Genomic DNA, 14,190 nt, shown 5'->3' on the forward strand with positions numbered 1-14,190 from the left:
CTCCCAGACTCTGTACTTAAATTATTTTTACTTCTTGAGACCTATAGAAGATGTCCTGGATTTAGATGATGATTCTTTAACCTAGACATATGCACAAGAGTACTTTTTATTATTCCATGATGATGATAGCATAATATATAATAGTAGAAAGTTTATCTACATTTGTATTTAGCTGTTATTATCTTTGGCAGAAAGTGGGGAAGACTTGACAAAGACCAGATTTTAGACTCACCCTCTGAATGAAGAGTTTTAGGGAAAAGTGAGCTTAGTACATAGATTTTCTTTCATCAAAATATAAAAATTTACTTAATCATTTCTATGATTTTATTTAATGCCATACATAAATCACCCCCAAAAAAGAACTCAAAATATAATTATGTGAAGGAATTACTTGAGATTTCAATTCAGTATGTATTATAAAGTCTGTGAGTTATTTTTTTCACATCTCTGACAGAACATGCAAAAGGAGAGTAGGAAAAAATTAGCAAAATGAAACTAAAACTATCATATTGAAACGTTTAAAATCTTTTCTGTATATCCAAGTTTATTTTTCCAAAATAACCACAGCATTTCAAGAATAATAGTTCAAGTCCTTTGAAAAATGTCTGAGAATTTCTGGATCTTGCCTTTATAAATCTTCTGTTTCATATCCCAAGGAGTCAGTTTCATTAAACACTTTTATTTTCTAACATTTTTTAAAGTCATAATACCTTAGTAAAATAATTAGTAGTATACACCAAAATACAGTTCTTAAATGTTCTGAAGTTCTTCCTGGTAGGAGACTTTTGTAGGTAACCACCCTGTGATCATCCTGTGTGCTTGGAAACAATCTACCTTGATCATAGGCAACAGAAAATATCTGTATCCCTTCCCATCGAATTATTTAACACATATTTATTTATTTCATAAGCTATTGGCCAGGCTTTTCTTGCAGGAGTCCTGAGGCTTCCTCCCTAGAGTCCTCTACTGCATCAGCCTCATAGATAAGGCACAGTGAGCAGCCAACAAAACCTCATAGTGTGATCTTTCTGTGCACAGCAGTGCCACAACAGAAAGCCACTGCTCCAGGGCCATTGCCCTTTATTTCCCTAGGATTACCTGAGCAGTAATGACTGCACATAGACTGGGAAAACTGGGCTTTATTCTCTCTAGATGCAAGCCACTCCTCCCTTTGTTCACCATGAGTTCTTCATCTTCATTTGGGTTGATAACTGTAAACACACTGAGTTGAATTAAGTGAGATAATGCATGTAAGGAACTAAGCAGAGTTCTTCACACATACTAAGAACATGGGAGCTGTTTGCTATGTAAATTCTATCACTACATCTGTAATGCTGCGAGTCAAATGTGGAATGTGATCTGGTCTGAGTTTACTCATTCTAATAGAGCTAGAACTCTAAAGCCAAGATGTTTTATTTTTCTCTCCCCTATCATGCAATTTCCCAAATAATTTCCATGTTTATCATCATTGTGCCAATATTTTAAGTACCCTGATGACTAGTTTATCATAATTAAAAATTTAAGGTAGTGACAAAATAAAAACAAATGGAAGTTAAAGACTAAATCACATGTGATATTTTGTTTGGGCTAAATATTTGTACCAGTATCAGAGCAGGCGGGGCAGCATTCTCCTTCAGGTGTAACTGTTTGGGGGCACATCTGAGGGTGGCACTTGGTCTCATCACAAAGGACTCTTCCATTCGAGCAGAGGCAGATAGTGCAGGGCTCAGGAGACCATACAGCTTTGTTATACATGGTCATCCCATTTGCCAAACAGTGTCCTTTCTTTCCTAGAAGAGAACAGTAACATTTAAATTTCTTGTATGATTACTAGCACTTGTGAATGGAAGTGAGCCCAATGTGATAGACCCACACAAGAATAACATTCTATGTTCTTTCATGCAGAGGATAAAAGTATCTTACAGATGTAAACCTCTGAAATGCTTTTCACATGCTGTATTCTCAACCCCTCTTACTTAGGCTCGGAGAGTGACCTCCTCATGGTAACTTGAGCCTGAATTGTACTTCCATCCTGCATCTGTCAGGATGGCGAAGTTATACAACAGCAACAAACCCCTAAATCTCAGTTATTTCTTGTTCCTGCTATGTGTCCAATGTAGATATTGTCAGGATAAAAAATAGGCTTCGGGCTTCCCTGGTGGCGCAGTGGTTACGAGTCCGCCTGCCGATGCAGGGGACATGGGTTCGTGCCCCGGTCCGGGAAGAGCCCACATGCCGCGGAGCGGCTGGGCCCATGAGCCATGGGCGCTGCGCCTGCGCGTCCGGAGCCTGTGCTCCGCAATGGGAGAGGCCACAACAGTGAGAGGCCCGCGTACCGCAAAAAAAAAAAAAAAAAATAGGCTTCATCTCCAAGCAGGCTGCCCTGATGACCACAGCAGTAGGAATGTGAGGTTGCAAATAACACACAAGCTCTAAACATGTCTAATTATATTGACCAAGGCAAATTATACGGCTACATCTAACTTCAGAAGAGAAAAAGCAGTATAGTTCCATCACGTGCCAGAGAGCAGAGAGCTGGAACAGCACTAATGATGAATGAGCCCACATTGTACCCTTCCTGATGTGCAGATGGAGAGGTGAAACAAGACAGTATGCTTGTGGTGCTTTTTACGTTGAATTCTCGATGAGACATTGCAACAATCTCTTTTTTTTTAGAATAGTTGTGTTATTGAAATACAATTCAAATACCCTTTTAAAGTACACAGTGCAGTGGGTTTTAGTATATTGTTTTCTCTACATACAGTGTTGTAGATACATGGATATGTGTGTCAACTAAGCAGGCCATTAGACAGTCAATTTGAATATTAGAGGGGATGTTTTCCTTCCAATCCTAGTGTTATTCCTGATAACTCTTTTCCATCTGTTGAGCCACTGTCCCCGCAAATGAGCTCTCACATTTGTCCCCTTCTTTCCCTTACTGCTGTGTCAACCCTGTTCAAGCCCTACCCATCTCTCATTTGGATACTTACAGTAAACTAATCCCACCCATCCAATTTCTCCCCTGGAAAAAAAAATAGATATAATCAGGAGTTGTCTCCTGATTATAAAAGTACTATAGTGTATCAAAATTCCAACAGCCTTTTTTGCAGAAATGGAAAAGTTAATCCTTAATTTCATAAGGAATTATAAGGGGCCCCAAATAGCCAAATAAAATCCTGAAAGAAAAAAAATTTTTTGAGGGCTCACACTTCCAGATTTCAAAACTTACCACAAAGCTACAATAATCAGCTTATACCAGTATGGTACTGGCATAAGGATAAACATATAGACCAGTGGAATATTGAGAGTCCAGAAATAAACCCATTACATCTATGGCCAATTGATTTTTGACAAAAGTGCCAAGCCCATTCAATGGGGAAAAAAGTTGTCTCTTCAACAAATGGTGCTGGGACAACTGTATATCCGTATGCAAAAGAATGAAGTTGCCCCCTACCTCATGCCAAATATAAAAATTAACTCAAAATGGATCAAAACCTAAATATAAGATGTAAAATATAATATTCATAAAATAAAGCATGACCTTGGATTTGGCAATGGATTTTTAGATATGATTCCAAAAGCACAAGCAACAAAAGAAAAAATAGATGAATTGGACTGTATCAAAATTTCAAATTTGGTCCATTGGAGAACATTGTCAAGAAAGTCAAAGGACAATGTACACAATGAGAGAAAATATTTGCAAATCATATCTGATAAGGGTCTAATATCTTGAATATACGTGAAGAACTCTTATAACTCAACAACAGAAAGCCAGCCCAATTAAAATATGGACAAAGGACTTGAATAGACATTTCTCCAAAGAAGATATACAATGAACAATAAGCACATAAAGAGATGCTGAGAGTCATTAGGGAAATACAAATTAAACCACAATGTGATAACCGCTTCACATCCGCAAGAATGGCTATATTTTTTAAATGGAAAATAATGGCAAGGATGTGGAGAAATTGGAGTCTTTGTATATTGCCGGTGGGTATATAAAATGATATAGCTTCTGTGGGGAACATTTGGCAATTTCTCAATAAATTAAACATATAATTACCACATGGCCCAGCTCCTAGGTACCTGATCTTCCACTTCTAGGTATATACCCAAGGGAACTGAAAACGGGAATTCAGATAGAAACTTGTACACAAATGTTCGTAGCTGTGCTATTCACAGTAGCCAAAAGGTGGAAACAACGCAATTATCCATCAATGGATGAAAGGATAAACAAAACATGGTATTTCTCTGCAATGAGATATAATTCAGCATAAAAAAAGAATGAAGTACTGATACACTGTACAACATGAGTGAACCTTGAAAACATTATGCCAAGTAAAAGAAGTCAGACACCAAAGGCCACATATTATAGGACTCCTTTTATATTAAATATTCAGAATAGGCAAATTCATAGAGACAGAAAGATTAGTGGTTGCCAGGGATTGCGGGGAGGAGAAAATGGGGAGTAAGTGCTTAATATATATGTAGTTCCCTTTTAGGGTGAAGAAAGTGTTCAGGAACAAGATAGTGGTGATGGTTGCACAACATTGTGAATATACTTAATGCCACTGAATTGTACACTTTTAAATGGTTAAATGATAAGTTTTATGTCATGTGTATTTTACCACAATTTTTTTTCTTTTTTTTTTTCTTTTTTTTTTGCGGTACGCGGGCCTCTCACTGTTGCGGCCTCTCCCGTTGCAGAGCACAGGCTCCGGATGCGCAGGCTCAGCGGCCATGGCTCACGGGCCTAGCCGCTCCACAGCATGTGGGATCCTCCCGGACCAGGGCAGGAACCCGTGTCCCCTGCATCAGCAGGCGGACTCCCAACCACTGTGCCACCAGGGAAACCCACAATTTTTTTAAAAAGTACTGTAAGACCACTGGAAAACATTTTAGGACAATTTAGAAATCTTTCGTATACATCTTCTATACCTTTTAATGCACATCACCCTATGCTGCATATTTTTTAAAACAGATTTGAGATCACATTATGCATACTACTTTTCAACCTTTTTATTTTCTATTATTATAGCTTGGATATCTTTCCACTTAATTAGGGAAATTGACCTCATCGTTCTTTAAGAGTTATGGGTACGCTATAATCATCATTTTAAATTCCCTGCCTCCAGGCTCGCTCTTCTCTCAATCATGTTGTAAATGTGACCTAAATTGTCTCTTTTCATGGTAATTGTATGTTATTTCTGTTAACTTCGTGGAAATAACATCATTTAGAAGCATTTGGTTTTCTTGAGACAATGTATGAAGTATTGGTCACAGAACATTATGTAGTGATACATTCTTTTGTCTTTTGAAAGTTTTATGTAATGGTACCATATGTATAATATAATTACTTTTTCCTTCCAAACCTGGAAAAATGTGGACCATTAAATATTAGTGTTTAAAAATGCCTAGTTGAAATCTTCGGAAGAATTTCCAATCTTTTCAAACTTTAAAAATTCAGTAGTTTGGTCTATATAAAATAAATTCAGTGGCTTAACTTCATGTTTGGTTGAAAATATTTAATAGCCGTGAGTTCATAGACTCATCTGAATCATTTATTTCTATATCCTAGATGATCTATCATGATAAATGAAAAAGCAGTTTTGACATGTATATTACTATATTATGATTACAACTATTTTAAATACACGGCATAGTAAACAGACTAGAAATAATAAACCAAAATAGTAACTATGATTTTATAAATGTAGTTATAGGATAAGTAATATTTTTTCTGTTTTACAATAATTTGTATTATAAGTATATTCTGTAAATGGGTTTTTTAATTATTTCAAAATTTATCTTTGTAGATTAAACCAAAAGATAATATAATAACTTGAATTTTTTAAAAATTTTCTTTTTGGAGTTTCTCTCTCTTCCTCTCTTCTACTGTTTTCTTACCTGGTAACACATTATAGCTTGATTCTACTCCGGGAAATCTTAAAAAGGATTCAAACTTTTCCTCCGTACTATAATCCAAGTTAACCATGGGAGGAAGTGTTGCTGCTGGTGTAACTATCCTCATTTGCTGAATTCCAAGCTGTCTACTGGATCTGTGGATGGGCGAGGAACTTTTTCTCTGTCTTCTATAATACATCTTCCTTCTTTCCTTCCTAGAAGTTTCTTCATTTTGTCCAAAGTCAGTTTGAATAACGAGAAGCAGAAGAAAACAATACAAGCTTGAAAACCTCATGCTTGCTTTTTCACTATTTGATTCCTACGATGAGAATGAAACAATTTCAGAGTTAGTGACTAAATTTTTACCTCTGAAAATTGGCCTATAATTGCCTATATCCCTCAGTAGCAAGTCTGTGAGATATAACACATATAATATATGGGCTCTATGCTATAGTATTACTGCCAAGTCAGAATTTAGAATTTTTCTGTCAGAATCAAATAATTTTTAGTACTTTATTGCTAGACCAGACATGAGCAAACTTTTTCTATAAAGAACCATATAGCAAATATTTTAGGTTTTACAGGCCATGCAGTCTTTGTCATAACTACTCCACTCGACCCTTGTAACATGAAGGTAGACAATATGTACACAGTTTGTGTACGTGATATGTACACAGTTTGTGTACGTGATATGTGCACAATTGTGTACACAAATTCCAAAACAGGCAGTGGGTCAGACTTAGCCCCCAGGCCAGAGTGTGCCAACCCCTCTCTGGACCACTGTGTTGTAGGTTTTCAGAGGTTACTCAGGAGGTTTCTCTCCACCTCTCTGCCAAGTCATTCTGTGACTAACATCATCCACAATTCATTTTCCCGGCTCTTATATTTTATTATTTTACTCTCTAGTGTTCTAATTTTCTTTGTTGGGGGGAAAGAGCATAATTGCACCAAATAAAAATAACAGCAAACTAGTATCAGTTATAAAGAGGTAAGAGGGACAAAGAGTAACTTTTAATCAGCTGGTCTCGAGGAGTACAGTGCCCTGCACATGGTGAAGCTGAAAAACATATTTGAGAAATGAATACTTTTTCAAACCTTAAACATGGATTAGCACAGAACAGAAATCCCCGAGAGGGGGAAAATCCAAGTTGAGCTCCTGCTCACTGCCTGGAGGGAGTTCCTCCTGAGGCTGAAGCCCAGGGTGAGGACCCAGGCAGAGCCCAACAATCTCCCTGAGTTGAAAAAAAAAAACAAAAAACCTGGGGTCCTGGGGATGCCAGAGAGGCAAGAAAGAGTTTGCAGAGCAGAGCACAGGGAGGTGAGAGCTACCCTGAAAAAGACTTCCAAAGATATCAAGTCTTCAACCGAGTATGATTAGCACATTTGTATGAGAAAACTACTCAACACTTGAGAAAGAACTACCATGACGGACAAAAAGAAAAAATCCTTTAGGCTAGAAAAGGCTGGGCAGACTCTGTGTGTCCACCAGTCATAGTGGAGAACCTGTACTGCAAAGGGCATCAGACAGAGTGCTCAGAAGGGCATCGGCACATCAGAGAAAACAATTTACCCTAGACTAACGGCTGATCTGATCCCATTTACAGCACTGAATAGCAAGCCTCCAGAAAGGATCAAACTGTGTGCAACAACTTAACTATGTCCCAGAGCACCCAACAAGTACTGGGAAATCCAGCAAAAATTTACCAGGCACACAAAGAAACAGGAATTGTTGACCCATGATGAGGAAAATCAATCTATTGAAACCCATCCATAGCACAGCTGACATAATTATTAAGTAGGTCACTAAAAGTTATTAAAACCATAATCTGCGTGTTCAAGAATGTAGAGGAAAGATATTTAAAGAAATCCAAATTGAACTTTTAAAGATGTAAACTACAATGTGAGAGAGGAAAATCTATACTGCAAGGGATGAATAGCACATTAGACATTGCAGGAAAAAATTAGTAAACTTGAAAACATAGTCACAGAAATTATCCAAAATGAAACACACACACACACGACCAGTAAAAAACATGAACAGAGCATCATCAAACTGTGGGACAACTTCAAGAAGATCAATTTATGTCCAGTTCCAGTCCCTGAAGGACTAGGGAGGCACAAAAATATTTGAAGAAATAAAGACTGGTCATTTTCCAAATTTGATGAAAACTATAAACCCACATATCCAAGATCAATAAACCCCCAAAATAAGAAATATGAAGAAAATAATGTCAAATATTCATCATAATCAAATTGCTTTAAAACCAGTAATAAGGGGAACATCTTAAAAGTGACCAGAGAAAAAGACACAAAGTTAAGAATAGAATAAAAGACTTCTCATTCAAAACAGTACAAGCCAGAAGACAGTGGAACAATGACTTTCAGGTACTGAAAAAAATCAACTTATATACTCAGTGATAATGTCTTTCAGAAACACAGGCAACATAAAGACTTTTTCAGACATAGAGAAGCTGAAGGAATTAATCACCAGCATAATTGCACTGTAAGAAATGCTAAAGTAGAAGGAAAATTATATCAGATAGACTTATGGATCTACACAAAGGAATGAATACCACAGGAAATGGCATATATGTAGATAAATACTCTTTTTTATTTTTAAATCTCTTTAAAAGATGCTAGTTTAATACAGTCATCTGTTTAACAGTTGTGTTGATTAATATAACAATACTGTATTTTGGGGTTTCTACCTTAAGTGAAAGTAAAATGTATGACAACAGAAGCAGAAAGCAGGAAAGAGGAAGTGTAAATATACTGTTATGTTCTAATACTATAAGCAAAGTGGAATATCAACTGAAGATAATTGTAATAAGTTAAAGATGCATACTATAAGCCCTAAGGTAATCACCAAAAAAAACAAGAGTTATAGCTAGTAAACCAATAAAGGTGATAAAGTGGAGTAATAAAAATAATCCAAAACATATTACATGTAAATCATATTAAATGTGAATTCATTAATTGCCACAGAGACTGTCCACATTGAATTTTTAAAAATTAAGACCCAACTCTAGGGACTTCCCTGGTGGTCCAGTGGTTAAGACTCCATGCTCCCAATGCAGGGGGCCTGGGTTCAATCCCTGGCCAGGGAACTAGATCCCACACGCATACCACAACTAAGAGTTCACATGCCACAACTAAGGAGCCCACAGCCTCAACTAAGACCCAGCACAACAAAATAAAATAAAATAAAACAAAACAAAATAAAATAAAATCCCAACTCTATGCTGCCTATAAGAAACTCATGCTAAATAAAGATACAAATGGATAAAATTAAAAGGATGGAAAAATATATACTTTGGTAACACTAATCAAAAGAAAAGTGGGGGCTTCCCTGGTGGCACAGTGCTCAAGAATCCACCTGCCAATGCAGGGGACACAGGTTCAAGCCCTGGTCCGGGAAGAGCCCACATGCCGTGGAGCAACTAAGCCCGTGCGCCACAACTACTGAGCCTGCGCTCTAGAGCCTGCGAGCCACAACTACTGAGCCCATGTGCCACAACTACTGAAGCCCACATGCCTAGAGCCCGTGCTACACAAAAGAGAAGCCACCGCAATGAGAAGCCCGCACACTGCAATGAAGAGTAGCCCCCGCTTGACTCAACTAGAGAAAGCCCACGCGCAGTAATGAAGACCCAACGCAGCCAAAAAAATAAATAAATAAAATAAAGTTTTAAGAAAAGACATATTTAACACAATAAAAAAAGTGGATGGCTATATTAATATAAGATGAAGAAGAATAAAGAGAGCCATTATGTAATGATAGAAGGATCTATTCATGAAGATGTAACAATTCTAAGCCTTTATACACTGAACAGTATAGATTCAAATTACATGAAGAAAAAAACTGGTATAGCTGCAAGAAGAACTAGACAAATCCACAGTTATCATCCAGAATTTCTACTTTATTCTCCCAAATCTGGATTTTTAAAATAGTAGATCACAAGCTAAAACAACAAGATAGCACTGTACCCTGTTAGAATGGCCAAAATCAAAAACACTGACAAATTGTGAGGTAAGGGTGTGTAGCAACAGGAACTCTCATTTATTGCTGGTGGGAATACAAAACCATACAGCCACTCTGTAAGACAGTTTGGCAATTTCTTACAAAACTAAACATACTCTTACCCTGCAATCCAGCAGTCATGCTTCTTAATATTTACCCACATGAGCTGAAAACTTATATCCACACCAAAACCTGCACATGGATGTTTACAGCAGCTATATTCATAACTGCCAAAGCTTGGGAACAACCAGGACATCCTTAAGTAGGTGAATGGATAAATAAACTGTGTTACATTCAAACAGTGGAGTATTATTCAGCACTAAAAAGAAAAGCTCTCAAACCATGAAAAGACATGGAAGAATCTTAAATGCTTATTACTAAGTGGAAGAAGCCAATCTGAAAAGGCTAGTGCAGTGTGACTGCAACTACATGGCATTCTGGAAAAGACAAAACTGTGGAGACAGTACAGACATACTTCGTTATATTGCACTTTATCATGCTTCACAGATACTGCATTTTTTAACAAATTGAAGGCTTGAGGCAACCCTGCATCAAGCAAGTTTATCGGCACCTTTTTTCCAACAACATTTGCTCACTTCATGCTGTCACATTTTGGTAATTCTCACAATATTTCAAACTTCTTCATTATTACCAAATTACTATATTTGTTATGGTGATCTGTGATCAGTGATCTTTGATGTTACGGTTGCCAAAAGATTATTATGCTCTGAAGGCTCAGATGATGGCTAGCATTTTTTTAGCAATAAAGTATTTTTTAATTAAGACAGGAACATTGATTATCTTTTTAGACATAATGCTATTGCACATTAAATAGAATACAGTATACTGTAAACATAACTTTTATATGCACTGGGAAACCAAAAAAAAATGTGTGATTCCCTGTGTTGCAGTATTAGCTTTATTGTGGTTGTCTGTAACCAAACACACATCTCTGTGGTATGCTTATATGCTTATTTAGTCAGAGTTGCATGTTCATTGATTTATGATCCTACTTTCAGTTTGTGTTTTCATTGTGGCCAGGTGATGCTTTTGCTTCCTAGCAATCTATATCATTTATAATGGTGCTTCACTGTATAGAACTCAGATTTTGAATGAATCTTTGAAGTCATCTGCTTTTCCAGTAATGGGAAGTTCTTTATCTTCCATGTTCAGACAGCTCTGTCAGAAAAGTCTTCCTTAGATTGAGATACAATTTGTTGTTCATATCATGGCCCATAAGAGATTTAAAGATAAGCCATGTTCACAGTTTTCTTTCTCCTGAGTTCTTAATCTTTTTTTATCAATGCTTTTTAAGATGTGTTTAAGTTTCTAAAACTAGTACATAATTTTTAAAAACTCAAAATGATACATAGGCATAAAAAACAAGTTGCCTTAACCATAATTCATAGTTTAGTACAAGGGTAGACCTACTTTTTCTTCAGGGTCCAGAGAGTAAATATTTTTAGCTTTGCAGGACAACAGTCTCTGTTAAAACTACTCAACTTTGTTATTGTAGCCAAAAATAGCCATAGACAAGTAAATGGATGACCACAACTGTATTCTGATGGCACTTTGAAAAACAGAATTTGGCCTATGGGCCATAGTTTCCCATCCCCTAGTTTAAGGGTATCTTTCATGATACCTTCTAAACATATATGAACATATATATTTAAACATAAATGGAATTGTTCAATATACTGCAATCTGTTTTCTTTCCATTCAGTAATAAATTGTGGTCATATGGACATATATGTCAATGTATGTAAATCTATCTGGTCTGTGCACTCTATTTTCATTCCATAAGTTATGTAACAAACAATTTGGTGATGGATATTTAATTTTTTCCACTTTTCGTCTGTTGTAAACACTCCTGTGGAAATTCCCTTTTGGTCCAGTTGTTAGGACTCTGAGCATTCACTGCCAAGGGCACGAGTTCAATCTGTAGTCAGTGAACTAGGATCCCACAAGCTGCGTGGCGTGGCCAAAAAATGAAACAAAACAAAACACTCTTGTGCATATATCTTCTGGAAATATTTTTTATGTTCTTTTTTCTTTTTTTTTTAAATTGAAGAATAGTTGATTTACAATGTTGTGCCCATCTCTGTTGTACAACAGTGTGACTCAATTATAAACATATATACATTCTTTTTTCATATTCTTTTCCATTATGGTTTATCACAGGATATTGAGTATAGTTCCCTGTGCTATACATTAGGGCCTTGTTGTTTATCCATTCTAAATATAATAGTTTGCATCTACCAAGCCCAAACTCCCAGCCCATCCCTCTCCCTCCCCTCCGCCCCTCCTCCCCCTTGGCAACCACAAGTCTGTTCTCTATGTAAAAATATGGAATGCTTCACAAATTTGCATGTCATCCTTGTTCAGGGGCCATGCTAATCTTCTCTGTATTGTTCCAATTTTAGTATATGTGCTGCCAAAGTGAGCACTTTTATGTTCTTAATTGTAATTTTAATTTATAAATAATGTAATAATAGATTTTCTGTTGTTTTTAACTATGTTGTCTCTTGGGTTTATTTTTAGATGAAATTTAATATAAGTCACTTTGATCATATTTATTAATATATTTTGAGGCCATGGTATAGGTATATACACATTTAGAATTGTTATATATTTCTGGTGCTTTTATCATTAGGTACTTTCTGTATCTCTAGTAGTGTGTTTTGTCATAAGATCTACTTTGTCTAATTAATGTAGCTGCTTTCTTTTTATTAATGCCTGCTTAATATATTTTTTGCATCATTTTACTTTCAGCCTTTCATATTTTCAATATATTTTCTATTAGCATATCATTTTTAGTTCAATATGACAATTTTTATCTTCTAATTGGAATAGAAAGTCTATTTTTATTTACTGTAACACTTGATATGTTTGAATTTAAATATATTTTCTGAATATTTGCATTCTATTTGTCCTGCCTGTTCTTTGTGTGTTTTTTTTTTCATTCTTGCTTGCTTTCTTTTCAATTGATTGCTTAGTTTTTATTATTCCATTAGTAATTGTATACTTTTCACTATAAAGTTCTTTGTAGAGATTACCACATACATCCTTAACTTATCAAGTCTAATATAAATTAGTACCTTTACCTCTTTCTGGACTTTAACTTTACTTACCTCATCCCAGAACATATACTACTTTTGGCGTATATTTTAATTCTTTATATTTGTTAAACCCTCAAAAGATTATTATTATTTTATGCTAAAAGTTCATTTAGATCAGGCTCTCTCAACCTTAGCACTATTAACATTTGGGTTGGATAATTCCTTTGTTGTGGTGTGGGGCTGGCCTTTGTATATTTAGTAGCATCCCTGGCTCCTACCCAGTAGATACCTCCTCTCAGTTATAACAACCAAAAATGTCTTCATATATTACCAGATGTGTCTTGGGGGTGGAAGGATTCAGCCTGCCTCCAATTAAGAATCACTGATTTAGATCTTCCTAAACATTTATCCTTTTTCTTTCTTCTTACTTCTTTCTGCATCTCCAGTCTTCTATCAGGATTATTTTCTTCCTAAAAGAATACCTTTTAGTAATTCCTTTGGTGCAGGACTGCTGATGACCAGTTCTTTTGTTTGTTGGTCATATGAAAATGTTTATATCTTATGTTCATTCTGAAAGGGTGTATTTGCTAAATATGGAATTCTAGGTTGACAAGTGTTTTCTTTCAGCATTTGGAAGATTTCATTCCAATGTCTTCTTGTTTCCGTATTTTGTGTTGAGTAGTCATCTGTCAATCTAATTATTTCTCCTTTGAAAGTAACTTTTTTTGTTGCTTTTAAGATATTCTCTTTGGCTTTGGTTTTCAGCTGTTTTACTCTGTTGTACATAGATATGATTTACTTGGTTTTATCCTATATAGGATTCATAGCACTTCTTGAATCTGTGGACTGATATTTATCAAATTTGGAAATTTCTTAGCCCTTACCTCTTCAAATAATACTTTCCTACTTCTCTCTCCTCTTTCTTTTCAAAACTACAGTGACACGTATGATAGCCTTCTCATTATGTCTTTAATGTCACTTTCCCTCTCTTGTATTTTTTATCCTTCTCTCACCCTGTGATTGATTCTGGTTATTCCACTAACCTCCCTTCCATTCACTAATTATCTGTTCAGCTATGGTTTATCTGCTATTAAATCCATCCATTGACTTCTATTTTTCTATTATTGTGTCTTTTTAGTTTTTCGGCTTTTCAGTGGGTTCTTATTGTTTCTGTTTCTCTACTGAAATTTTCAATCTTGTTTTTCA

The 14,190-nt window shown here is 35.9% G+C and overlaps 2 protein-coding genes and 1 non-coding gene across 5 annotated transcripts in view; 1 reads left to right on the top strand and 2 right to left on the bottom strand.

Moving 5' to 3' along the window:
- CENPP (centromere protein P) overlaps positions 1-14,190 on the top strand; it is a 230,689-nt gene that overhangs the window by 159,770 nt on the left and 56,729 nt on the right. The gene's annotated exons all lie outside the window — the stretch shown is intronic.
- ECM2 (extracellular matrix protein 2) overlaps positions 1-14,190 on the bottom strand; it is a 36,803-nt gene that overhangs the window by 19,627 nt on the left and 2,986 nt on the right. For all 3 annotated transcript variants that reach the window (XM_029201716.1, XM_029201715.1, XM_029201714.1), the window contains exons 2-3: positions 5,908-6,223; positions 1,602-1,790 (exon numbers count right to left, since the gene is read on the bottom strand). In XM_029201716.1, the coding sequence (XP_029057549.1) occupies positions 1,602-1,790; positions 5,908-6,199 (481 nt within the window). In that variant the 5' untranslated portion in view covers positions 6,200-6,223. The remainder of the gene's footprint in view (positions 1-1,601; positions 1,791-5,907; positions 6,224-14,190) is intronic.
- LOC114884883 lies at positions 12,266-12,372 on the bottom strand. Its single transcript, XR_003790944.1, has one exon. It is a non-coding gene; the product is annotated as a U6 spliceosomal RNA (small nuclear RNA).

This window comes from Monodon monoceros, unplaced genomic scaffold, assembly GCF_005190385.1.
Source record: "Monodon monoceros isolate NGI ecotype Baffin Bay Population unplaced genomic scaffold, NGI_Narwhal_1 Super_Scaffold_5, whole genome shotgun sequence".
In the NCBI taxonomy this organism is placed as follows: domain Eukaryota; kingdom Metazoa; phylum Chordata; class Mammalia; order Artiodactyla; family Monodontidae; genus Monodon; species Monodon monoceros.